A 26601-nucleotide genomic window follows, 5' to 3' on the forward strand; every position below is an offset into this window, starting at 1 on the left:
GGCATGGTGGTGCAGTGGTTAGGGACCTCTGGGACCCGGGTTCAAATCATGTCATGTCATGTGTGCCGTTCCAGAAATTTGGCATTGTGTAAATGACCCACCTGACGGTCCAGCATTTTCCTACTGTGTTCGGTTCAGTGCTTGTTAAGGACTGCAAGCATGTTCTCTTCGGCAAGCAAGTCTCCTTGTCCTTCGTTACGGTCGCTATGCCTCGGTCCACCCAGCGCTACATAAAGCTCGGTACTAAAACTATGCAACCTTACGGCCAACTGACACAAAATAGTGTGAACAGCATGCAAAAAAAAGCTATGTGCTGTGATTTCAGAGTCCTACGCTGTTACCTAGGTAGCTGTGCTATCCAGTTTTATATTAGAAAACAATGAATACCACACACGAAAATTACATAAAACATGTTTTATTATGCAAATATTAAAGTGATCAATAACGCCACAAATTTAAAAAGAGATGCGTGAAAACGCAGATATGCGTAGATAGATAGAAAAAAAGTAGACATTTTTATTTGAATTAACTTGCCTCCCCCCCATATCAAACTCTGACTGTACCATTCTTTACATTTGTATCAAACTCACAGAAAAACCCTGAATAGAATTCTAGGTGTGTTCAGCTTTAAGATTACATCCATTATCCTTATTTTTCCTAAAATAAACTGCTAAAAAGCAAAAGCCTATCAAACATTACCTTGCCTGTTTTAGGTCATTTGCCAAAAGATATTAGACATTTTGGAAGATGCATTAAAGAAAATTCACCATAAGAAATAATGTACATGAGTTGGAGGAAAATTACTTTTCAACGGAACCCATTTAGATCTCAGATCAGATAAGAAAAACTGCCCAGTACATCATCAGGACCCAGCTCCCCTCCATGGAGAACCTCCAGCGTAAAATATGCCTGAAAAGTGCATGCAACATCACTGGAGACTCCTCCCACCGGAACCACAGACTGTGTACCTTGCTCCAGTATGGAAAGAGGTGCCGAAGCCTCCACTCTCACACCAGCAGCCTGAAGAACAGCCTCTTTCCTGCAGCAAGGTCACCAGCTCTGACACATCTGGCGTGGCACTCACACCTTCAGACCGTCATATCCATGCAAGAAATCTTATGACGAATCTATATTATTCCATCATAAATCCAAAATTAGCTTTGACGCAGTTGCAAATCCTATAGACTATTTGCACGGTAATAAAACTGTTACATACATGTAAATGTGTCCCTTCAGCAGCCAGTGATGGAGACAAAGCACAGGTCAGATTCAGCACACCTTAAAGAAACAATCAAGAACACCGAATATCTGATAAAAGTATAGGCGGACAAACCCTTATATACGTCATGCCGCCATCTGAACCAAAACAAATCCATTATATCTATCGTACCAAATGAATAAGAGAATTATAACTGCATGCTTGGGCTGTCTTAATGGATAAAATAAAGATTTGGGAGCCGGCTTTGGTGACGCGAGGTCTTATGACCAGAAACAGTAACAGCGAGTCATGTGACCAGAAGCAAGCGCGGGGAATCATGTGACCGGAAGCAGCCACGGCGAGTCAGCTGACACCCAGCGCCGCTGTCATCTTGCTGCTGATTCAGTTTGTGTTGGTGGAGTGAGTAGATATTGTTCGAAACGTAGTATGGCCGGACGGGGTAAATTAATCGCCGTTATCGGCGATGAGGACACATGTACGGGGTTTTTATTAGGGGGCGTTGGGGAGCTGAATAAGAACCGCAAGCCCAACTTCCTGGTGGTGGAGAAGGACACCAGCATCACCGAGATAGAGGAGACCTTCAAGTGAGTGCGAAAAGAAAACGATCCTCCAGCTACATTAACTGGCGTATTTAACGTGCGGTACCAGTTGTGTAGTGTGAGCATTGCGAGCCACCATAATTGGAGTTATAAACTGTTCTTTATTGCTGCAATGTCGGTAACGACTGCAACGTCTCCTCTCTGTGTCTCCTCGGAGCCAATACACAGAGCGCAATGCACATTTATGTTTGTTTTGCACAATAAAGGTATATATTATAAAGTTTTATAAATCGAGCAGAGTAGTTTTGCATATTTGTACATATATTTTTGTAATTTGTGATTTTTTGTTATGTCTACCTTTATGCTTACTTCATGTCTGTGTGCTTCTTTCATTTATGTGAATTGCTACTGTAACATAACAATTCCACTTGGGGATAAATAACCTGAATGTTAAATTAATTGTATTGACATGCGATTTTCAGAGGGAAGAAATGTGTATTATGAGCTACCGTAATTGCAGTTTGTTATGGCAAATCGAGTCCAGCGTGTGATACCTGCTCATTTCATGTTTCTGAGAAGCTAATACATTCAGAAAATTGCATTGTGTCTGTGTCGCCCCTCCCCAGGAGTTTCCTGGCCCGCGACGACATTGGCATCATCCTCATCAACCAGTTCATAGCTGAGATGATCCGCCATGCGATAGATGGCCACATGCTGTCCATCCCCGCCGTCCTGGAGATCCCGTCCAAAGAGCACCCCTACGACGCCTCCAAGGACTCCATCCTGCGCAGGGCCAAGGGCATGTTCTCGGCAGAGGACTTCCGATAGGGCTGCTGCTTCGCAGGCTGCAGCAGGTTTCCTCTGCCCCCGATTCCAGGATAGCCATTTGATTCTGTGTTTTGGTTTTCAGGGTGTCATTTCATGTTGGGAAAGATGGGAGACCTTGTTTTGCAGACAGCTATTCACAGTCAGATGTGTGGTTTGTGTGGCTGTTCTACAGTTAGCATGTTTTTAGCCACTGTGTTTGTAGGTGTAATGTTAGGGGAGACCTGGTCACATTCACAGATATATTTATGTGTATAATTGTATTTAATGTCACCTCACTTTCACAGGGACACTCAAGGGGAATGTTATACACTTGGCAGTCAGTAAATTTTGCACAGTTGCAAAACCCCAAGTGGCATTATGGGATATGGGACCCCATCTTACACGTGTGACATTCGTGGTACTTTTTTCCTGCTGCATTAAAAGGAGCTGAATATGGAAAGCAGTAAACGCACTGCAGTCAGGCTGTAATTAAAATGTTTGAGTATCTGGAAATCCTGAACTTGAAAGTCAGCGAGAATTAATGCTACTTAACTGTAGAATTGTGAGTCATGTGACTAGACTGGCCGTGCTTCAGGGATGGAAATGTTTTGAGGAAGCATGTGCGTTTCCTGCGATTAAAAATACATACATGTATCAGTGGAGTATTTTAGTTTAATCAAGCAACAGAATTCTGTTTTATGTCACAATTTGTAACATCTGGAATATATTTATATATTATATAGGATACTCTGTTCTTCCGTGCAGTGTGATGAACTGTTGAATCTTCACAGAAATATTTAAACAACATACTAGTGAAACCTGGAGTTTATTCCAATCATACTTTTTCTTGTGTGTGACTTTAAATTGCAATAGTTGTAATCTTGTACAACATTTTCCCCATAAATATGTTGGGTTTATTATGCATTGAGATTTTTTTAAGTAGCTTTGAGAAAATCACTGCTTGTGTGAATCTAAGCTAATAGTTACTGCCAATGATGAATAAAGGCAGTGACTCTGCATGCAAGCTGGCCATTTCATTCGGAATATATGCAGTGGCTGTTTCCAGACACACTGTAGCATTTAAGCATATGAATGACGATTATTACACGGCATGTAAGTGACAGTATAACACATCAATGAATCGGTATCAGATCATAAAGTGAGAGAGAGAGAGAGAGAGAGAGAGAGTGTGTATGTGGCAGGGGGTTAAGGTAACATACCACGTGACATACCAGCCAGTCTAAAATATCTATAGATGGTAATTTCGAATCATCAAAATAGTTTCCATACATTTGAAACGACCAATATTTGGAAACGTTTTGAAACGGCCGGAATCACGATTCTCAAAGCCGGATTTCATGCTTAGCCAGATGTCTTGTCGGGTTTAAGCCACTCCAATTTAAATGGACTTCATCTTCATTCACTTACATTTAGCCCAGACTTCTGGCAGTGTATTTTTTATAATTTTTTTTTTTTGAACCATTGAACAGAAGAGTAAATACAACCTATTAGCAATACCCAATGGGCGCAAGACAAAGGAAAATACAAAGGAGCATTACGGGCACAAAATAATCTATATTAAAAGATTCACATAGATTTAACAGCCTTAGTATTTTCTGAAAATTTAAACTCATTATTTCTTGAAACTCTTGAAAACTAATTAAACCAACAGGGGGGTTAAATCTGCAAACACATGCACACGCATTTAGATGTCTATGTAATAGTTATATTGCCTTGTAAACAGTTTGTAGCGTTTGCAAACTGCCCCAACACTTTTGATGTAACCAGTGTTAGGTTTATAATGGAATAATGTAATTTACCATCACACCAGGTGCGCGAGAGCTGGCAACCCTGAAAACGCACGTTTTTTAATTGTTCTGTATAAAAATAACACTACTTTATACAGTTGTTTAAAAGCGTAAACCTTAACGAACATAAAATCACCAATAAGCTATGTCTATTTAACCAACATTTTATAAAATACATACTGCGTTTGAAAACTTGCCGACTGTACGACTTCAGGTGTTAGACTCTCTGCTGTTATTAACACTAACGTCACATTAGCACAAACAAAAGGGCTGCAAACGCCGAAGTACGTTTCAGGAGTTTCAGGAGTTTGCTGTTCACTGGTGTGGCAAAGGGGTGGTTCTGGTTTAAATTGGGCGGTTGTACCTTTTACCACGCACCTTACATGAAGGCAGCCGTGCATATATATATATCCATCCATCCATCCATTTTCCAAACCGCTTATCCTACTGGGTCGCGGGGGGTCCGGAGCCTATCCCGGAGGCAATGGGCACGAGGCAGGGAACAACCCAGGATGGGGGGCCAGCCCATCACAGGGCACACTCACACACCATTCACTCCTACGGGCAATTTAGTAACTCCAATTAGCCTCAGCATGTTTTTGGATTGTGGGGGGAAACCGGAGTACCCGGAGAAAACCCCACGATGACATGGGGAGAACATGCAAACTCCACACACATGTGACCCAGGCGGAGATTCGAACCTGGGTCCCAGAGGTGTGAGGCAACAGTGCTAACCACTGCACCACCATATATATATATATATATATATATATATATATATATATATATATATATATATATATATATATATATATATATATATATATATATATATATATATATATATATATATATATATATGCTGATTTGCCATTATATATGTAACCAGGTTATTTCTATTTTATGTGTATAATTACATCAGATTGAAATTATTTTTTTCATCACGACTTGTCGTAGGAGTGTTTAATAGAAAATCCACACAAAGCAGATAAACGGTTACATATACTACCTAAGGACAAGCATTCAGATTACCACTGAAGATTTGAAGAAAATAAAATGCTTTATTTTTTATCAATAGGGCGTTGTATAATTAGACTGTCGACATATCGCCATGTAACTGTGTAGTGCAAATCCATAGCGTGACTATGACACTGGCGTACCGCCCGCGCCTACTTGACAGGCGATTAGCTGCCCAGCTAAACTTAGCTGTTTGGCCCATTTACTCGTAATTCCGGAGAAAAGGGTCACGACAGAGGGCTTTCGGGAACTCCGACAGCAGGTGTAGGACGTATGAATACATGCGATATCGGGTGGGACAAAATAATTAAAATACAAAGGTATATTTATCGGGAGGGGATTAATGAAGTCAAATTAAGTATTGGGGGTTACATGCACACACACCCCCACTCCCTATGCCCCCATGGTTTAGCGGATGGCTATCATGTCAAATTAAACTGCATATAGATGGACCAGCAATAGATTTATTCAAGAAAACTCGTTTGAAAAAAAAAAAACCTTATAGGTCTTGTACACACAGACATACGTTTTTTTTTTTTTTTTTTTTTTTTTATAAAACTGAGGTTATGTTTTCGGGGATCGAAAAAAAATTCCCCAGAAGGTAAAAAGTTACAGGTTTTTATCACATTGTGGGGAAATCTGGTCATAAATGTAAAGATACCCCATAAATGATGGCACAATTACAGAAAAACAAGATTTTTGGTGTAAATTCAGATGCAAACTAATTTTTATCACACTAAGTGAAATACTGCGGTTGCAGGATATTAAGAGGGAAAGATTTATTGATCCAAGTAAAAATTACACAAATATACAAATATATATCTATAGTCAACAATAAAACAGATATGCATGAGTGAAAGGGCAAAGCCTTGTACGTCTGTGAATAAGGTGTTCCCTGTTCTCATGGCAGTGGTGACCTGCTTCCAAAGTGACACGGCTGCATGTCACCACCCTCTGGATGGAACAGGGTATCTTCAGTGGTCATTAACAAATTATGCTGTTATCCTCACTTACGTCTTGTTATACTCACTCATACCATGTTATACTCACTCATACCATGTTATACTCAACCATCTGCTGCTATTCCCGGATAGCACACTCCCACCAGTCACCAGGACCTTAATGGTGCCATCAAAGACTGGGCTCTCTGCCTCCCATCTTCAGCTGCATCTCATCTCAGACTAAACAAGAAAAGCATCTTCAAACCACCAACGTTCCTCGGCCGGCACCAAACAGAATATTCTAGAATGCATAACAAACTTAACATCATGAAAATAAATACAGATTTGTACATGCTGATCACAGGGGAGATTACCTCATACACCGTTCCCACAGCACACTGCGAGCACGATGCCCTCATTAACACCACTCCTGGCGTACTTTGCATACGTCTCAAACAGCTGAGGGCCTCGCCTATCCCCTCCAGCACGATCAGCTTTCGCTCCAAAGCTCACACAAACCCTCACAGCCGCTCGCCCTGAGCTGCTCCGACTATGGTCCCGTCCACCTCTGCTTTCAGAGAACTCACATTTTATTCCCAGAACACGTCATTAAACACAAATGGGCACAGAGCATGAGCCAGGAAACTGTGCTCTTCTGCATGAGCCAGGAAGCTGTGCTTTTGTGCTGGTATTGTGGTTCTGCTATGGTGTTTCCTTTCCACACTTCAGGGGTGGTCGTTCTGAAAGTCCCGGCGATCACACTCTCCGGAAAGATCCCAACTCTGAATCCTGGCTCACACAACCTGCTGGGAGAGCAGGAACACTCCCAGGAGAGACATGTATGCTTGTCCAAAAATGCTTATAAGACATTAAGATAAAGGCACATCGATTACTTGTGGGTAATACTTAAAAACTGTTCCAAAACGTACACACTGAGCACAGCAGTTGTGCTCTGCGCTGCTCAGTTTGTCACTCATGAGTTGCCGTAGATGATCTTGGGACATGCCTCAGGAGTGATGCAGTGCGACTCATGCTCCAAGAGCCCGGCGGGACACTGGCATCCTGGTACACATGGCTTGAAGCAGTGCGACTCGATAACCCCCAGGGGCACGTCCTTATTGAAGCAGGTCTTCGGGCAGGGGGGGCCACACTCGTCAAAGACAAAGCCGCGGTCCAGAGGGCAGCCCACAGCTGGGGAAGACATGGTACAGGCTCATGACTCAGTCGCTCAAAATTACCAGCCAATCAGGTGACCTCACTGAATATGTTTAACGGCCTTCAATCATAAAGCCCCTGACTCCAAGCCTGTCGATGGCTCTGCTTCTAACTGGACCCAATTCAAGATTTCCAGACTCCCCGTGACCCTGACCAGAATAAGTGGTTTTAGAGAATGGATGGATGGACTATTATGAACGATCTCAGTGTGTAACCCATGCCTCATACAGTTGCAGATGACAATAATAAATACTTCGACTTGCCTTGACTTTGAATGACAGAACACTGGGTGACCTCACCAAGCAGAGCCTGATCCCTCCCCCCCACATGTAACAGGAGAGGACAGTGTTGAGCCTACCACACAGTGTGGGGGACCTCCAATGCAGGAGCACGCCAGCTTGCCGGCATTCAGCGGCATACGCCCCCAACACGTCACACAGGCACTCCTCCACGTTGGGCCCGCAGGCGCACAGGTCGTACACGCAGGCGGCGTAGAAGATCTGAGGCGGTACCAGCCGGTGGCAGCGCTCAAACACGGCTGACTTGAGCACACCACAGCGTGCGTTGGCCACCTTGCGTGCTGCATAGCCGGCCTCCTTGCAAGGGTCCATGTCCTGCCCATCATGGCACTGAGTCACTGTGCCATTACTGCTGAGGACCTGTCAGGTGGGATGTCCATTAACATCAGAGGAAATGTTTGCAGGTCCTCAGGCACTAGATGCATTTCAGTGTTAATATTGTCTCAGGTAATCAAACGCATTCCGGGGCTTCCTGCCCTTTCAGCCTCAGACTTCTCCACAATCCCCGGAGCATCCTGGGGTCTCCCAACCTTCCTACCTCAGACTGCTCCAAGATTCCCGGAGCATCCCGGGGTTTCCTGCCTGTTCCACCTGAGAACCCCCTCTTCCCCCTCACCTTCCAGCTGTTCCCAAATCCTGCCTCGCTCGCTGCCATTTGCCCACTCGGGAGCCGCATGTCATCCTGGGGGTAGTTGTTGAAGTTTCCGCACAGGCCGCACATGTTGCTCTTGTATGTTCCTGGGACACTGACCTCTATGTGCCCTCTACTGTTCCACAACACCTGAGAGAGAGAACCCCCCTCCCCAGGGTAAGGGAAACTGTAGAAGAAAATGAGGAGAGACTGTCCACACCCTGATAACAGTGGGTCTGCGAAACTACAAGGGCACCTTCATTCCGATGTTAGTGTTCAGCAAGATGGTACTGGTCTTGCGTTCCACGTAGACATAGGGCTCCCTGAGGAATGGCAAGGTCACGGTCTGATCATCGACCTGTGGAAGATAAAGGCTTCAGATGGATTCATTTCTGGCATACAGCAGCTGGCAGAGAACGAGGCTTCGGGGTCAGCGAGGGCATTACCATGACAACCCAGTTCTGCAGAAGCTGGACCACGACATCAGCGATGAAGACTGTGACCTCTTTAGTCCAGGACACTCCTGTGCGGCCCCGGTCCTCATTGGTGACGTGAATGCTGTGGACCCCCAAAGGGGATTAAGATCTGCTCTCTACTCTGATCTGAAGTGGCAGTTATATAACAAGACATGCCCAGAATTCACTACAGGAGAACCTACAATTAAGGAGGAAACCCCTGTCCTCCTCTCCTCTGGAGGGAAATTACACAGGCCTCATGAAACAGGGAGTGACCAGTAAATCCAAAATGTACATCCAGGAAGGATTGGACTCAAACCCTGGGCAGCTTAGGAATAATGCAGGAAACTCCTCGCAGGAAGCAGCTTTCACATGCTGAGAAGGAAGTGCATCCATGTTTTCACAGTTTACCTACTGTATGAGGACCGAAGAACAGAGAGGAAGCAGAGGATGGAGGTACAAGATGGAGATATATGATGTAGGCAGAGGATGCCGTACAAAATGAAGGTAGAAGATGGAGATACAGGATGGAAGTACAGGATGGAAGCAGAGGATGGGGATAGAGAATGGAATACAGGATGGAGGTAGTGGACAGAGGCAGAGGATGGAGTTACAGGATGGAGGTAGAGGATGGACAGAGAGGATGGAGATACAGAATTAAGATACCTCCTCACCTGAAGTCTCCTCCCTCACAGTCCTCTGCCAGCACATAGGTGCATGATCCCTGGAAATTGACCATCTTTCCATCAAAAGTGCGGTAGTGGGGATCCCCAAATGCTACGCAGGTCGCTGGCCTTGGAATGCAGTGTGGGCAGCACATTCCGGGGATGAGAGCCGGGGTTTCGTCCTGGTGTGCAGGGAGGAGAAGAGACTAGATCAGCCAGAGGAGACCCGAGGGCGAAGGGGGCGGCAAATGCACTGTGTCGCTTGTGGGGTGTGTCAGCATGGAATGTCAGCCATTGCAACCCCCCCCCACCCACCATCATAGAGACCCTGTTCACCTCTTTGCTCTTTTCCATCCCTCGGGACTTTCTCCCCCCAGTGTCAGACAGACACTCGTTAAGCAGGAGGAAGAGGAGGCTGAGGAGGAGACAAGTCTACGCAAAAGCGACTCCTTCCTCTGGCTGTTTGCCCAAAATGCCCAGAGCCACATTCAGGCTAGGATGGGTTACAGTCCTGATGCCAGTGATGTAGGACCCTTTACAGGAATGGTACTGTGTGGGTTATGGTAGACAGCGGGCAACGCACTGCGGCACAGGGTGTAGGCGGGCAGCGCTCCGTCCGGCAGTGCACCTCCCCTGACACGCAGGTGCAGCTTGTGCACTCGTCCACCTGCCAGTGCTCATTGGACAGGAAGATGGTGCCCTGGTAGGTGCAGGAGACGTTGGGGTCTGACACAGACAGACATAGACAGGTGCAGAAAGGCACATACAGACAGGCACAGACACACAGACACATTGACAATCACAGACGTGAACACAGACAGATATAAAATCAGTTATAAAATCTTTCACAATCTCACACCTGAGCTTGTACAAAAGCTCAATTCTCGTGTTTTGGGAATTTACAACTTATTGTTTTTATATGTGAGGAGACCATTTGCACTGAGAGATCCTGGCTTTCCGCATGGGAGACCTGTTTAAAGCCTTCACCTGCCCATGTCACGCAGGGTCACCACACCCCAGCGGACGTGCGCGTACCTTGGCATTCATAGCAGCACTTGCCAGCAGTCTTCACCTTGACAAATCCATCCTGGCAGATGGCGGATGCACATTCCTCGATGCTGCACTCGATGTATCCCAGCTGCAGGGGCCGGGAGGCGGGAATGTGATGATTAAGCAGCCAGATAGTCATTGGTACATGGTGGGGTGGGTCATATGACAGTTGGGGGGGGGGGTCTCTGACCGCCACTCACACTACAGGTGCATGTGACACACTCGTCCGCGTTGTCTGTCCATCTCACTCCACTTGCAACTCGCCGGTTCTCACTCTCGATGACACACTCTGCAAGACACGGATACATCGTCATTTGATAAGGGGGGGTGGTCCCCCCGTCCGGCTCGAACCATTCATCTCTGTCTCTCTCAGGTAGCCTCTAGAACGTTCTCTCTGTATACGGACATGCTCCTTACCCTGGCAGACAGGGCAGCAGGCGTCATGAGGGGTGAACTGCTCCGTGGGGGGGCAGCTAAGGGGCAGGCAGCCCCGGTGGGTGCAAGTCCAGGTCAGGTCCTTCCAGGGGAAGACAAGAGTCAGCCAAGCCAATCAGAGACAGCAGAGCCCGCCTGGCAAGAGGCAGCCAGGCCAATCAGAGACAGCAAAGCCTGCTTGGCAAGAGGCAGCCAGGCCAATCAGAGACAGCAGAGCCCGCCTGGCAAGAGGCAGCCAGGCCAATCAGAGACAGCAAAGCCTGCTTGGCAAGAGGCAGCCAGACCAATTAGAGACAGCAAAGCCTACCTGGCAAGAGGCAGCCAGGCCAATCGGAGACAGCAAAGCCTGCTTCGCAAGAGGCAGCCAGGCCAATCAGAGACAGCAAAGCCTGCTTGGCAAGAGGCAGCCAGGCCAATCAGAGACAGCAAAGCCTATCTGGCAAGAGGCAGCCAGGCCAATCGGAGACAGCAAAGCCTGCTTGGCAAGAGGCAGCCAGGCCAATCGGAGACAGCAAAGCCTGCTTGGCAAGAGGCAGCCAGGCCAATCGGAGACAGCAAAGCCCGCCTGGCAAGAGGCAGCCAGATCAGACTCATCGGGGACAGCAGCGCTCTTTCCGATAAGTGACCGACCAAGATCCTGCTCGACAAGATAATGGCAAACTTGAATCAAACCTATAGGGGGCACATTGGGTGGGGCGTGGGCAGGGTCCCTTACCTTACAATGGCAGCTGTAGCAAGGGTCATCGGTGGCATGGACCTCACTGCCCCCCAGGCTGATGGTGCAGTTACTCAGGGGCTCTGACAGAGGGCACAGTTACTCAGTTGCTCTGACAAAGGGCAGTTACTCGGGGGCTCTGACAGAGGGCACAGTTACTCAGTCACTCTGACAGAGGGCACAGTTACTCGGGGGCTCTGATAGAGGGCACAGTTACTCAGTCTCTCTGACAGAGGGCACAGTTACTCAGGGGCTCAGACAGAGGGCACGGTTACTCGAGGGCTCTGAGAGAGGGCACAGTTACTCGGGGGCTCTGACAGAGGGCACAGTTACTCAGTCACCCAGAGAGAGGGCACAGTTACTCGGGGGCTCTGACAGAGGGCACAGTTACTCAGGGGCTCTGACAGAGGGCACAGTTACTCAGTCACCCTGAGAGAGGGCACAGTTACTCAGGGGCTCTGACAGAGGGCACAGTTACTCAGGGGCTCTGACAGAGGGTGAATGGCCAAAGGACTGTATGCAACAGAAGAAGCACAGTACTAACGGGCGCAGACAGGACAGCAGAGATCTGGGCCGGAGAAGAGTATGTTGCTCTTGGGACAGTCCACCAGGCTGGGACAGAGCTTTCTGTAACAGTGCAGGTGCTGCATTCCATCGGGCAAGACCTGCACCCAAAGACACAGTCCTTATAAACTTTTGTATTAATCTGTTATCCTGACTGATGGACTTTCTCACACATAGGATCTGCATAATGGATGTTCTTTTCATCTAAAAACATTAAGACATGATTCTTTAGGAGCAGGACGGCCAGAGCTGGAAGCATTTTAGTAAAACGTGATATCATCAGGACTCTGCGCCTCCTCAGGCCATCGTCTGAACTCTCAAACCCTCTCAAACATGCTCAACAAGCTGGAGAAAGACAGACAGGATGGCCAGAGGAGGCTCCAAATCTCCATCGACTGTGGAAAGAGGGACCATCTTGAAGCACAAGCCTTTGTCCCATAGGAGCTCTGCCATCTCCCCAACATAAATGATGATGTTCCTCCAACCTCCCTCAACCTCAGATAAAAGGATCCACGTCAGAGTAAGAGATGATCTGAAATGGCTTTCAGGTCAGAGCACAGCAGAAGAGCAGCTAACACCCCTGGGGGTTTGGAGAGCACAGCAAGTGGGGACACTGTGCCTTTTGCCAAAGGGTCGCAGGTTCAAATCCCAGCCTTGGCAGAGTGATGTCACCACTGGACCTTGGAGCAAGGCCCTTATGTGCTCTTACCACTAAAACCTGTGTGTGAGACCCACCTCGCAAGTACAGATCTGACAGGGGTCCTCAGTCAGATGGAAGCTCTCTCCTGGACTGTACGTGCGGCCGTCGTAGACACAGTCTATGGGAAGCAGAGCGGGGATTAAATTTTTCCCTAAGCAGAGAGGCTCTGAGCTGGCCCTCCTCTGGAGGCCTGGATATTATCACCTGTGGAATCAAACTGCAGTGATTAAAATAAAGTCTGTTCTTTGATAAGGGCAGAGAATCCCAGCATGCCTTTTTTACTACTGTACACATGACTCCTGCTGCCTCATGTGTGACAGTAAAGCTGGTATCTGTTTGTTTGTTTCTGTCAATGATGAGTGTTTCAGAGGTAGGGGGCACTGTGACACACCTGCGCACAGGGGACAGCACTCCCCGGGGACGAGCACCTGCGTCACGCAGGGGGACACGCAGCGCACCTCGGAGCATGTGGTCACGCCATCCAGGCACATGCAGGACATGCAGGGAGCACTAGAGGCCAACCAGGTGCTGCCATCCGCGTGCGTCTCTCCGTTATAGACACAACCTGCAGGGGGCGACCCAACGGCAGCCAGCATATCACAATGAAGTGTGTAAGGATGGTCAGGGAAGGCCTCTTAACTGAAAGCATCTCTCATTTATTACTGTACTGAGCAAAACAAGATGCTTGACGCTTTATTTTAAAGCCCTGTGACAGCTGGAGCTGTGCCATTGTACCTCGACAGCGCGGGCAGCAGGATCCTTCATCCATCACCTGGTGCACACAAGTCAGCTGGGGGCATGAGGGGGGTGCACACTGCACCTTGCCACCCTGGAAAACAGGCAGAACAGCTGATTCTCAGCAGGGCCTGACACAGACAGAGGAGTACAGGTCTTAACACTCTGTCCGATTCATCCTGTACACAGGGGCACTCCTGCTCTCTGCTTCCCTCTGCTGTCTGTCTTTGGCCACTTGAAAAGTCATCTAGGAACCAGACAGGCACAGATTTGCACAGACAGGCACCAACTCATATGGAAATGCATAGACTTGCACAGGCTCACATAGACAGGAACAGACAGGCACAGACTCACACAGACAGGAACAGACAGGCACAGACTCACACAGCTGGGCACAGGCTCACACAGACAGGAACAGACAGGCACAGACTCACACAGCTGGGCACAGGCTCACACAGACAGGAACAGACAGGAACAGAATCACACAGACGGGCACAGGCATGCACAGATGGGCACATACTCATACAGAAAGGCACAGACTTGCACAGACTCACACAGACAGGCACAAAGGCAGTGGTTGTGACCCCAGCCCTCACTCTAGCTTCTTAGCTGTCTAACAGGAAGGAGAGTCTTACCACACAGACACAATCCTGGCAGTCTGCCTTCGACAGCCAGCGAGCTGCCTCTCTGTACTCTGCCCCCTGATGGGTGCACACTGTGATGGGGGGGAGGGGAAGTGCATTCAGATCATCAAAAACAGAATACCCATGCCCCCCCAACCACTAATCTCCCATTAAGTTAATCAGCGAGGTGACATCATGCACTACCCGCGCTGAGCACTGCACTGCATTACCACTGTACACTGTACACAGGGGTCACTTTTCCAATTAGGAGACACACCTGGGCATTTGGGGCAGCACTCTCCAGGCACGGTGATGGGGTTGGGGCATGGTAGGGGGGTGCACACCACAGGGATGCAGCTCACACTGCCCAGCGTACAGCTGCAGCGCTGGCATGGACTGGAGACCGGGCTGAAAGTCGCAAGGTGGGCGTGGATCACGCCCTCATATTGACAGGAGTCGCAGGATGGGCAGCAGCTAGCAGAGGGCACTGGGTGGGAGCACTGGCGGGGGCAGGGCCTCCGGAGGCACGTCACCACCTTGTTCTGAACAGGGGATGGGGAGGGCAGCGAGGGTCTTAGCAGACAGGCAGGTCTGAACCAGCAGGCACAGACAGACACAGACAGGCGTGAACAGACAGACAGGCACATGCAGACACACACAAACGAGCACAGACAGGCACAGGCCAGAACAGACAGACACAGGCAGACGAGTACAGACAGACGCAGACTGGCATGGGCATAAACAGACAGGCACAGACAGATGGGTACAGGCCAGAACAGACAGGCACTGGAATGAACAAACACACATGGACAGGCACGGACTGGCACAGACAGACACACGGACAGGCACAGGCCAGAACAGACAGGCCTGAACAGACACAGACAGATAGACACCGATACAGAAAGACAGTGTTGGGCATTTCTGGTCTGGGAGCTACAAATCCAGACCAAGATGTTATTTCTACCAACCAATTGAGTATAAAGAGTCACAGTGACAGAGTACTGAGCTGGTTGGTAGAAATAAAATCTTGGTCTGGATTTGTAGCTTCTGGACCCTGGAATGCCAACACTGCAAACAGACACAGACAGACAGGTAGGGATTTGCTCTTTAGGGTGCAAGGTGACCCCTGGTGGCCAGACTGACCAGGCAGGTGCAGGTGGAGCAGCCGTCAGCAGGGGACTCGAAGGAGGAGCCGCTTTCATACAGATGGCCCAGGTGGAGGCAGGAGCCCGGGCAGACCGGGCAGCACTCACCGGGGGGCGGGGGAGCCACGTCGCGGCAGGGCACGGGGGGGCAGGACACCGGCACACAAGAGACACCACCATTCTGAAAACCATAGCCACAGAACAAGGGTCAGAAGAGGATCTGCTTTTAGCTGCTCTACCCCCTGCTCGTTGTACAGTGTGCTTTGCAAAAAATACCTCAAAACTATTACATTGTTATCAGAGGAAATGCATTTTACAGTAAACGTACTCATGAGCTGACAGGATGAGCAGATGAATCACAGGAACAAATGCCTACCAGACAGACACATAGCTGGCACTTGTCCTCAGGGTGTGGGAATCGTTCACCATTGGAGCAGGAGCGGCCATGAAAACTGCAGCCCCCACAAAGGGGGCAGGAGCAGGGGCCTGTTTCGGGGTGAGGGCAGTTCGCCTTGGGGCACCGTCTCCAACCGCAGGTCACCTCACCTTTCTGGAGCACACACACACACACACACACACACACACACACACACACACACACACACATCAAATCCCAACCGAGTCCAGAAGCTTCTTCTATAATTAATGCATCTGCTACCAATAATTGTCTGTACGGAACAAGCAGGACTGATTCATGCTTATTTCACAGAGAGTGGAGGACACACAAGGACACAGTCACAGGGAGGACAGCCCAGACAGGGACGCAGAGGTGGACAGGCAGAAACAGACAGGCAGAGACAGACAGGGACGCAGAGGTGGACAGGCAGAAACAGACAGGCAGAGACAGACAGGGATGCAGAGGTGGACAGGCAGAGACAGACAGGGACACAGAGGTGGACAGGCAGAGACAGACAGGGACCCAGAGGTGGACAGGCAGAGACAGACAGGAAGAGACAGACAGGGACCCAGAGGTGGACAGGCAGAGACAGACAGGAAGAGACAGACAGGTACGCAGAGGTGGACAGGCAGAGACAGACAGGGACGCAGAGGTGGACAGGCAGAGACAGAAAGGGAGGCAGAGGTGGACAGGCAGAAACAGACAGGCAGAGACAGACAGGGATGCAGAGGTGGACAGGCAGAGACAGACAGGGACACAGAGGTGGACAGGCAGAGACAGACAGGGACCCAGAGGTGGACAGGCAGAGACAGACAGGAAGAGACAGACAGGGACCCAGAGGTGGACAGGCAGAGACAGACAGGAAGAGACAGACAGGTACGCAGAGGTGGACAGGCAGAGACAGACAGGGACGCAGAGGTGGACAGGCAGAGACAGAAAGGGAGGCAGAGGTGGACAGGCAGAGACAGACAGGCAGAGACAGACAGGGATGCAGAGGTGGACAGGCAGAGACAGACAGGCAGAGACAGACAGGGACGCAGAGACAGACAGGCAGAGACACACAAGGATGCAGAGGTGGACAGGCAGAGACAGACGGGCAGAAACAGACAGGGAGGGAGAGGTGGACAGGCAGAGACAGACAGGCAGAGACAGACAGGGATGCAGAGGTGGTCAGGCGGAGACAGACAGGCAGAGACAGGCGGGGACGCAGAGGTGGACAGGCAGAGACAGACAGGCAGAGACAGACAGGGACGCAGAGGTGGACAGGCAGAGACAGACAGGCAGAGACAGACAGGGACGCAGAGGTGGACAGGCAGAGACAGACAGGCAGAGACAGACAGGGACGCAGAGGTGGACAGGCAGAGACAGACAGGCAGAGTCAGACAGGGACGCAGAGGTGGACAGGCAGAGACATGACTCACTGAACATCTACACTCCTCACAGTCACTTTTTGGCCCAGGGAAGCTTTCACCATCCAAAAGGGTACGACCCTGGAAAAAGCATCCTGCAAAAGAGCCAACTTACATCAAGTAGCATTAAAACGAACCCGTGAGCCTGGAAGTCCCCAGACATGACCTCAAGAGGACACAAGACAGAGGCACCATAAGACCATACCGTCACAGACAGGGCAGTCACATGACGCAGGGGCAGGGTGGGGGCACGGGGCTGGTGGACACGCCCTCCTCGCACACTGCACTGTCCCAGCCTGTGGGGAAAAGGTTCTCAGGGGCTCAGCTGAGGAGAGCCGGCAATGCTGATTGGTCCTTGCTGTAACACCAATCACAACCGATCCAGGTTGTAATGCACTCACCCTGCAAACACACTCAGAGCACTGCTGTCCAGGATCTGGGAACGACTGTCCATCAGTGAACGTCACACCCCCATAGAGGCAGCCTATCAGGGAAAGACACCGGCTCAGGGTCTCCCCGACCAACATGCTTGATGCCCAGAAGAGCAAAGGGAAGCTAGCGAGTTGCGGACGTACCCTCGCACGTGGGACAGCACGCCCCCTGTGGGGTCACGGGGTGGGCACAGCTGGCACTGTAACACGGTTTGGGGCTGCAGGTCACATGACCCCCGGCGCACATGCAACGGCTGCAAGGATCGCGGGGGTCAGGGAATTCCTGTCCGTCAAGGTACTCTGTCCCAATGTAGTTGCATCCTGGGGAGAAGGGGGTCACCCAGAGGCGGAAAGGTCAAAGGATCTACCCCCAACTCCCCAGTGACTAAACCCCCTTAGGATCCTTAGGATTGGGGGTGGGCTCACCATCACAAGCTTGGCAGCAGTGCCCCCCCACGGGGTAGGGGCAGGCCACGGGGGGGCAGCGCCGGGACTCACAGGTCACCGTTCCCTCACGACACACGCAGTCTCGGCACGGGTCCGAGGCATCAGGGAACACCTCACCGTTGGAGAGCTCCACCCCACCGAAGGAGCAGCCTGAAGGTGATGGAGGGGTTTGAGTGAAAAAGCAAAAGGGGGGGGGGTGAACAGTAAAATGTTGAACTTCAGACAGTCTCTGTTTCACTGGGTCTCCTTGGGCTGCCAAGACATTCAGATCATTGAAACATCTAAAACTTACAATTCAGTTTTCCAAGATGGCTAGTCGATAAGCAGCTCATGAATAATGTATAAAGGGAGATGTGTGTATAAATAAAAGCAGGAAGAGGATGTGCCTTTCTGTGCTTGTTATAATGGCTGCATTGGAAATAAACCTGATAGCCAGTTAAAAGCGCTGGGAGGACACAGCCGTGTGGAGCTTTTAAAGCATGCTGTGAAGACAGCCCAGCATGCACTGGGACAACCCGACATGTGCAGGGTCTTAACTGCACAGTGTTTAAATAGCTCATTTGTCTCCCGCTCCGTACCATCGCATGTGGGACAGCAGTCCTGCAGGATAGGATGGCTGCAGTGGGCGGGGCTACAGGGCTTGTGACGGCAGCTGACGTAGCCATTGGTGCAGATACAGATGCGGCATGCGTCAGCCGGGTCGTAGAAGCGCTCACCGTGCAGGTGAGAGCGCCCTGAGTGCTGGCAGGGGGGCGGTAGCTCTGAGGGCATGAAAAGAGGGCACACAGTCACTCACAGGCACGGTGACTCACAGATACAGTCAGTAACACACAGTCACTCACAGACACAGTCAGTTACACACAGTCACTCACAGGCACGGTGATTCACAGATACAGTCAGTAACACACAGTCACTCACAGACACAGTCAGTTACACACAGTCACTCACAGACACGGTGATTCACAGATACAGTCAGTAACACACAGTCACTCACAGACACAGTCAGTAACACACAGTCACTCACAGACATGGTCAGTAACACACAGTCACTCACAGACACAGTCAGTAACACACAGTCACTCACAGGCACGGTGACTCACAGATACAGTCAGTAACACACAGTCACTCACAGACATGGTCAGTTACACACAGTCACTCACAGACACGGTGACTCACAGATACAGTCAGTTACACACAGTCACTCACAGACACAGTCAGTAACACACAGTCACTCACAGACACGGTCAGTTACACACAGTCACTCACAGACACAGTCAGTTACACACAGTCATTCACAGACACAGTCAGTTACACACAGTCACTCACAGACACGGTCAGTAACACACAGCCACTCACAGACACAGTCAGTTACACACAGTCATTCACAGGCACAGTCAGTTACACACAGTCACTCACAGACACGGTGACTCACAGATACAGTCAGTAACACACAGTCACTCACAGATACAGTCAGTAACACACAGTCACTCACAGACACGGTCAGTAACACACAGTCACTCACAGACACAGTCAGTTACACACAGTCATTCACAGACACAGTCAGTTACACACAGTCACTCACAGACACGGTCAGTAACACACAGTCACTCACAGACACAGTCAGTTACACACAGTCATTCACAGACACAGTCAGTTACACACAGTCACTCACAGACATGGGGTGACTCACAGATACAGTCAGTAACACACAGTCACTCGCAGACACAGTCAGTAACACACAGTCACTTACAGACACAGTCAGTAACACACAGTCACTCACAGGCACGGTGACTCACAGATACAGTCAGTAACACACAGTCACTCACAGACACAGTCAGTAACACACAGTCACTCACAGGCACGGTGACTCACAGATACAGTCAGTAACACACAGTCACTCACAGACACAGTCAGTTACACACAGTCACTCACAGACACGGTGACTCACAGATACAGTCAGTAACACATAGTCACTCACAGACACAGTCAGTAACACACAGTCACTCACAGACACGGTCAGTTACACACAGTCACTCACAGACACGGTGACTCACAGATACAGTCACTCACAGACACGGTGACTCACAGACACGGTCAGTAACACACAGTCACTCACAGACACAGTCAGTTACACACAGTCATTCACAGACACAGTCAGTTACACACAGTCACTCACAGACACGGTCAGTAACACACAGTCACTCACAGACACAGTCAGTTACACACAGTCATTCACAGACACAGTCAGTTACACACAGTCACTCACAGACACGGGGTGACTCACAGATACAGTCAGTAACACACAGTCACTCGCAGACACAGTCAGTAACACACATGGTCACTCACATACGGTCACTCATACACATAGTTACTCATACACGGTCAGTAACACACATGGTCCCTCACACAGATGGGCAGACACATATGGTCAACATAACACATGGTCAATAACACACATTCGCTATCACACACACACATACACACACACACACACACACACACACACGATCAGTTAAGACACACGGGAACTCACATACACTTTTACTATCACACACCGTCAGTCACTCACTGACACACAGAGTAAGTCACACAGCAACATACACGGTCAGGCACAGGACAGAGAGCTCGTAATGACAGTCACACCCCCTTTGTGTCTGTCTGTCTGTATGTCTCATCATTTTAACTTCATGCTGCAAATAAACAAAACTCCCTGATGCGTGCAGTTCCACACCTGGACACTTGGGGCAGCACTCTCCAGGGGTCATGTAGGGGTTGCTGCACTGCTGTGGGGCACACCTCTTCATCAAGCACTGGACATTACCGTTCTGCAGAAACACAACCTGGTCTGTGTCCAAGGTACGGATTACCACTAATGGTCCCGCTGGCCATTTCAGTGACAGTCAGAATTAACATTATCACCCATCTGTGAAATTCAGGAATAAACTGCTGTTTCATTGATACAGAGATTCCCAAACACAACCAGATCTCCTTTACTATATGGTGCTGTATATACCAAGTGTTTATACCATACCATGTATACCATCTATACTAGGGGAACTCAGTCTCAAATCAGGCCAACGAAGGAGAGGGTCGATCACGCAATCTAAATTACATTGTGTTTTGGTCAGGAGCCCTTCATTTCAGCATTTTTACACTTTGGCACTTTTTTGCACTTTTGAATAAGATGCCAAACTGAACATTTGTACCTGTGCAATGATAATAAATATCTGTCTACCTACCTGTCTGTTTGTTTGCCTAACTGTCTGTCTGCCTGCCTGCTGGTCTGTTTGCCTAGCTGTCTGCCTGCCCATCTGTTTGCCTGTCTGTCTGTCTGCCTGCCCGTCTGTTTGCCTGTCTGTCTGCCTGCCTGTCTGTCTGCCTGCCTGTCTGTTTGTTTGCCTAACTGTCTGTCTGCCTGCCTGCTGGTCTGTTTGCCTGTCTGTCTGTCTGCCTGCCCGTCTGTTTGCCTGTCTGTCTGTCTGCCTGCCTGTCTGTTTGCCTCTCTGAATGTCTGCCTGCTTGCCTATCTGTCTGTTTTCCTACCAGCCTGTGTTTTTGCCTCGCCCTCAGTCTGCCTGCCTGCTGATCTGTTTGCCTGTCTGTCTGTCTGCCTGCCTGTCTGTGATTCTCTCTGACTGATTACTCACGAGACAGTGGCAGCTGCGGCAGTGGTCCGTAGGGTGAGGAAACTCCATTCCATTGGGGTATTCCTTTCCCGCATAGCTGCAACCTGAAAGTCAGAGGTGACATTATTCTGGGTCTGGACTGTGTAACAACTGTGTTAGCAAGATCTGTGCAGAAAAGGTCTGCCACAGAAAACAGAGAATCCAGAGGCAGAATTTAACATGATTCGGTTTCGAGTAGCGATTCGTGGGTCAGATCTGTGATGTAAGGCCAGACGAGGTACATGCGTGTGCATGAGTGTGTGCCGCGGCTGTACCGTTACAGTTGTTCTGGCAGCATGTTCCAGGCAGCGGGGAGCTGCAGCCCGGCCGTGGGCAGGGGGTGTCCACGCAGTCCAGGCGCCCCCCATGACACACGCACTCCTGACATGGGTTCACAGGACTGGGGAACCGCTCTCCATCCATAAACATGTGGTTCTCAAAGGCACAGCCTACCACATGCACACAAAGAAAGCAGGTATGACAGCACGTATTTAAGGAAGCTAACAGCTCCCACAGCCATTACAGAGCAAAGCAAGTGGCACAGTAAGATCTGAGAAAGAAAAAGCCAGGAAAACATTTTCTGTTATGGCGTCCCTTCATCAGAAGACAAAGCCCCCTATCCTGCTCTAAAGGACATACTGAACATGCAAATGATATAAAATACTGAAAAATATCACTAAACTGATAAATCTTATGTCACAGGGAAACAAACCTCACAACATAGAATTAAATCCCTATGGGGTCTGAGCGAGGGACGCCCCCATCTGACAGTATCTCAGGGGGACGCCCCTGTCTGACCGTAACTCTGGGGGACGCCCCCGTCTGACCGTAACTCTGGGGGACGCCCCCGTCTGACCATAACTCTGGGGGACGCCCCCGTCTGACCGTAACTGCGGGGGACGCCCCCGTCTGACCGTAACTGCGGGGGACACCCCCATCTGACCGTAACTCCGGGGTGATTACTGCCTTCACCCAGCCAGGTGACGCAGGATGGTTTGTAACCACAGGGCTGCGCTACAAGAGCTTATTAATAGGCCATATATTTATATACTTATAAGGACTAAATATGACAGTCATGAGATTAGATGTTTGTTACTTTGGAGTCTATGCCTGCTTCAGCCTGGGGCTCCCACCTGCTCTACAGCACCCCCTTGTGGTGAGAGGAGGCATGTTGTTGTCATAAACTAAGACACACAGGCCAAAGTGATTGACAGTAACTTGGAATCAATACCTTGAGTTCTACACATTTCCTGCCTTAAAGACAGAAAAACACAAACCTTAAAACACAAACTGTTCTGCTGCACTTCTGACAGAATTACAGATTCACTTTCTCTGCTCACAGTTAACAGGAAATGGATGAAGGTTTGCAGTGTGGGACACTGGAGCTTCATTCACGGCACTGAGCCAATTCTCTGAAGCAGTGCAGGTCAGCCTGGTTTAAGTTAATGATGGGCGGGTTGGCACAGGGGATGCAGAGAGGGTACCTGGGCACCGGGGGCAGCACTGCCCTGGGGGAGTCAGAGGGCTGGGGCAGGACACACGTGGGCACTGGACCATCACGCACTGTACTGTACCATCCTGGAGGAGGAGGGCGGGAGGGGTTGCAAATTAACCTTCATCTTCAGAGATCCCTTCAGTGGCCACTTTCATATTCAACCACAAGAGGCAGCAGAGTAAACAAAGAGAATGAAGAATCACCCAGTAAACAGAGTGAATGAAAAATCACTCTGTGAACAAACTGAACTTATCACACCTGTGACCCAGATCATTCTCTTCACTTACACATTCACCAATGACACATCTATTAAAGACACTCCCTTTAAATTTAAAACAGGAGAGGCAACCAAAATGATGAGACAATACTGACTAGTGATAAAAGGAATGTTGAGGCCACTCCCCTGCCCCGCCCACCACTCCCCTGTCCCACCCTCATTACTCAGGCCCGCCCATCACTCCTCAGCCAGCCTGTCACTCTCCAGCCCCGCCCACCACTCCCCTGCCCCGCCCTCATTACTCAGGCCCGCCCATCACTCCTCAGCCAGCCTGTCACTCTCCAGCCCCGCCCACCACTCCCCTGTCCCACCCTCATTACCCAGGCCCGCCCATTACTCCTCAGCCTGCCCGTCACTCTCCAGCCCCGCCCAGCACTCCCTCTGCCCCACCCATCATTCACCTGACATGTACACCGCTGACAGGTGTCGTCGGGATGAGTGAACTCCTGTCCACTGTCATAGAGACGCTGGTTGTATGTGCAGCGGTCACACGTAGCACAGCAGCTGCCTGCAGGAGACCGAGGTTATTACACGTCCTGACCCCCCCCCCCCCCCCCCCCCACCACCCCCCAAACAAGTTGCACTCACCACTGAGTCGGCTGGGATGCAGGCAGGATGCAGGGGGGCATGCTGACTCCTGACAAACAGGCTCCCCATCGATACATGTACAGCTGTTGCAGGGCTGCTCGTCCGGCTGCCACTGTGTGCCCTCCTCAAACTCCATCCCGTCCACCACACATACTGCAAACACAGAGGCAGGGCTGAAGCCGAACTGGATGATAATCATCTCCATGACTTAGTGATGCAGCTGGAGCAGTCATCAGCTCCAAGCTCCGGTTCCTCTCAGCCGGTTCCTCGACACTGGTACCACAGACTCAGTCAAGAGCTCAAACTGGCAAACCGATTGCAGCTTTCCAAAACTCCGGGAAAAACCACCCACAGGAAATGGACTGTGAGGAGACAGGCTATGCGAGTGCCAGGAGTGGCTAAGCAGCTGCAAGCGAGGCTGGATTTAGTGCAGGACACCAGTGATTGATTTCACAAGCAAAGAGAACAAGGAAACAGGCTGACAAACAAGGCTGGCGTATTGGCTTGTAAATTTGAGATATTTAACACAAGCTGAAACCGACAGTTTGGGCAGTCAGGTGGGTCAAACTCTCAAATGGTCAGAGCAATTACTGCAGGGCAAAGAGACAAAGTCATTATAAACAGCCACATAAGAAGATTAAGAGTAATAGTATGCATGGAGTTTCCAGGAAAGTGTATCAAACCAACAAGAGTTACAAAGATCCAAAGCAGTTGAGGGGTTTCTCTACAGATAGGAAAACAGCCGAGAGATTTCTCTACAGACTGCCACACAGCTGAGAGTTCTCTACAGAATGAAACATCACTGAGAGGTTTCTCTCTAGATAAAGACACAGCCAACAGGTTTCTCTACAGATGGCAGTGGAGAACAGGACAGCAAAAAGGTACCTTTACAGAAAGGACAACATAGCTGGGGGTCGAGCGCTGGGCTAGGGCACTGGACTGCAGGACACTGCTGCTGGTGGCAGCTCACACTGCCATCCTGCGAGGGACATATGCCTCAGTGAAACAACACTATCCTGAGATGTGCTTGCAGGCAGCAGGGACTTACCTGGCAAGTACACTGCAGACAGGGGTCGATCCCCGGGGGGGTGAAGGTCTTGCCGTTGGTGTAGACCCTTCCCTCATACTCACATGCTAGGAAGGAAGAATCACAGTGGCTCTGGTCAGGAATGCTTTCATCTGGAGAATTACTCCAGAAGTCTCTCTCAGATACTATTCTGAAGAGTACACCATACACTATGAAAGCCTTTCTCAGGTATTATTCTGGTGAGTATAGTGATTAATGCCAAATGAGACACACCCTTAATGTATACCTTTGTTCACAGAGCCCAGACTACCATCACAGGCAAATTCAGTCACAAGCCCTAGACTCTCCATCAAATGCATATTCAATCACGGAGCTCAGACTCACCTTTACAGGCAAATTCAGTCACAGAGCCTAGACTCACCATCAGATACCCAGATTCATTGTTATTCTTATTATTTTGCATCACATACTATCCTGAAGATGGTACAAACGATACGTGAAGGTGCACGATATATCACTTGACCGAAAACCGAAAACATCTGATATTTAATCTTTATCAGTATTCAAAGTTAGCAGCACCATAGCCACTGCTGGAACAATGACGACTGCATTGAGTAGGTAGCCATTCTCCATAGCTGAGGATGAGGGTTTTAGTCAGTTCCTTATAACCGACTTCTCCTTAAGTATGAATACTGAGCACTTGTTGCACTGCTGAGATCAGACTTACTGTCACAGGAAGGGCAGCATTGCCCCTGGCTTCTGGCAGGATGGCTGCAGGGTGGGGGGGCGCAGTTTGAATCCAGGCGCTCACAGGACACCAGGCCAGCCTGTGCAGCAAGACACAGATCATGGAACATTTCCAGCACATTCTTGAATCCTGATTATATCATTTTAACACCCCCTGCTGGTCAGACAAGTAAGAGGTGAATTGTGAGGCTCATATGATGATTACTGTATGATCATAACAAATTTTTACCTCTGTGTTTCTACCAGAACCAGAATATCATCCATCAGCTACATCAGAGAGGATCGGGAGTCACAATTCACAATATCTTAAAAATTGTGCATGGCTTTGAGCACAGTGATTTATGGAACCACCCTCCACATCAAAGCAGGCCATGAAGACACACCAGGCAGTGGCAGCTCACGCAGGGGTCCAGGGAGGAGACAAAGATCTGCCCGTCAGCGTAGAGCTGAGAGTCATACTCACAGCCATCGCAGCTATGGGAGTCAAAAAAGTGATGGAGAGAGAAAGTGAGACAAACATAGAGACACAGTGGGACACACTCACGGCCATTTTAC

At 49.5% G+C, this 26601-nt stretch overlaps 2 protein-coding genes and 1 long non-coding RNA gene across 5 annotated transcripts in view; 1 reads left to right on the forward strand and 2 right to left on the reverse strand.

The window, feature by feature from the left end:
* Positions 1 to 399: 399 nt before the first annotated feature.
* On the reverse strand, positions 400 to 1514 carry LOC125739232 (uncharacterized). The gene is made up of 2 exons (XR_007397100.1): positions 1217 to 1514; positions 400 to 1127 (listed from the first exon to the last, which is right to left on the reverse strand). It is a non-coding gene; the product is annotated as an uncharacterized LOC125739232 (long non-coding RNA).
* Positions 1515 to 1534: 20 nt separating this feature from the next.
* On the forward strand, positions 1535 to 3589 carry atp6v1f (ATPase H+ transporting V1 subunit F). The gene is made up of 2 exons (XM_049009114.1): positions 1535 to 1803; positions 2385 to 3589. The coding sequence occupies exons 1-2, from the start codon at positions 1646 to 1648 to the stop codon at positions 2584 to 2586; spliced, it is 360 nt and encodes a 119-aa protein (XP_048865071.1). The 5' UTR covers positions 1535 to 1645; the 3' UTR covers positions 2587 to 3589.
* Positions 3590 to 6154: 2565 nt separating this feature from the next.
* LOC125739432 (kielin cysteine rich BMP regulator) overlaps positions 6155 to 26601 on the reverse strand; it is a 29201-nt gene continuing 8754 nt past the window's right edge. For all 3 annotated transcript variants that reach the window (XM_049009549.1, XM_049009550.1, XM_049009551.1), the window contains 35 exons: positions 26430 to 26520; positions 26027 to 26126; positions 25321 to 25406; positions 25158 to 25251; positions 24273 to 24425; positions 24086 to 24192; positions 23397 to 23490; positions 22188 to 22361; positions 21895 to 21977; positions 20979 to 21072; positions 18826 to 19008; positions 18227 to 18397; positions 17945 to 18121; positions 17771 to 17853; positions 17575 to 17665; positions 17382 to 17464; positions 15940 to 16113; positions 15562 to 15744; positions 14696 to 14960; positions 14431 to 14510; positions 13796 to 13889; positions 13452 to 13625; positions 13096 to 13178; positions 12341 to 12461; positions 11797 to 11879; positions 11064 to 11163; positions 10847 to 10935; positions 10632 to 10734; positions 10180 to 10322; positions 9606 to 9778; positions 8923 to 9034; positions 8733 to 8834; positions 8462 to 8626; positions 7905 to 8205; positions 6155 to 7522 (listed from right to left, as the gene is read on the reverse strand). In XM_049009549.1, coding sequence (XP_048865506.1) covers positions 7305 to 7522; positions 7905 to 8205; positions 8462 to 8626; positions 8733 to 8834; positions 8923 to 9034; positions 9606 to 9778; positions 10180 to 10322; positions 10632 to 10734; positions 10847 to 10935; positions 11064 to 11163; positions 11797 to 11879; positions 12341 to 12461; positions 13096 to 13178; positions 13452 to 13625; positions 13796 to 13889; positions 14431 to 14510; positions 14696 to 14960; positions 15562 to 15744; positions 15940 to 16113; positions 17382 to 17464; positions 17575 to 17665; positions 17771 to 17853; positions 17945 to 18121; positions 18227 to 18397; positions 18826 to 19008; positions 20979 to 21072; positions 21895 to 21977; positions 22188 to 22361; positions 23397 to 23490; positions 24086 to 24192; positions 24273 to 24425; positions 25158 to 25251; positions 25321 to 25406; positions 26027 to 26126; positions 26430 to 26520 — 4627 coding nt within the window. In that variant the 3' untranslated portion in view covers positions 6155 to 7304. The remainder of the gene's footprint in view (positions 7523 to 7904; positions 8206 to 8461; positions 8627 to 8732; positions 8835 to 8922; positions 9035 to 9605; positions 9779 to 10179; positions 10323 to 10631; positions 10735 to 10846; positions 10936 to 11063; positions 11164 to 11796; positions 11880 to 12340; positions 12462 to 13095; positions 13179 to 13451; positions 13626 to 13795; positions 13890 to 14430; positions 14511 to 14695; positions 14961 to 15561; positions 15745 to 15939; positions 16114 to 17381; positions 17465 to 17574; positions 17666 to 17770; positions 17854 to 17944; positions 18122 to 18226; positions 18398 to 18825; positions 19009 to 20978; positions 21073 to 21894; positions 21978 to 22187; positions 22362 to 23396; positions 23491 to 24085; positions 24193 to 24272; positions 24426 to 25157; positions 25252 to 25320; positions 25407 to 26026; positions 26127 to 26429; positions 26521 to 26601) is intronic.

Source organism: Brienomyrus brachyistius, chromosome 3, assembly GCF_023856365.1.
Source record: "Brienomyrus brachyistius isolate T26 chromosome 3, BBRACH_0.4, whole genome shotgun sequence".
Classification (NCBI taxonomy): domain Eukaryota; kingdom Metazoa; phylum Chordata; class Actinopteri; order Osteoglossiformes; family Mormyridae; genus Brienomyrus; species Brienomyrus brachyistius.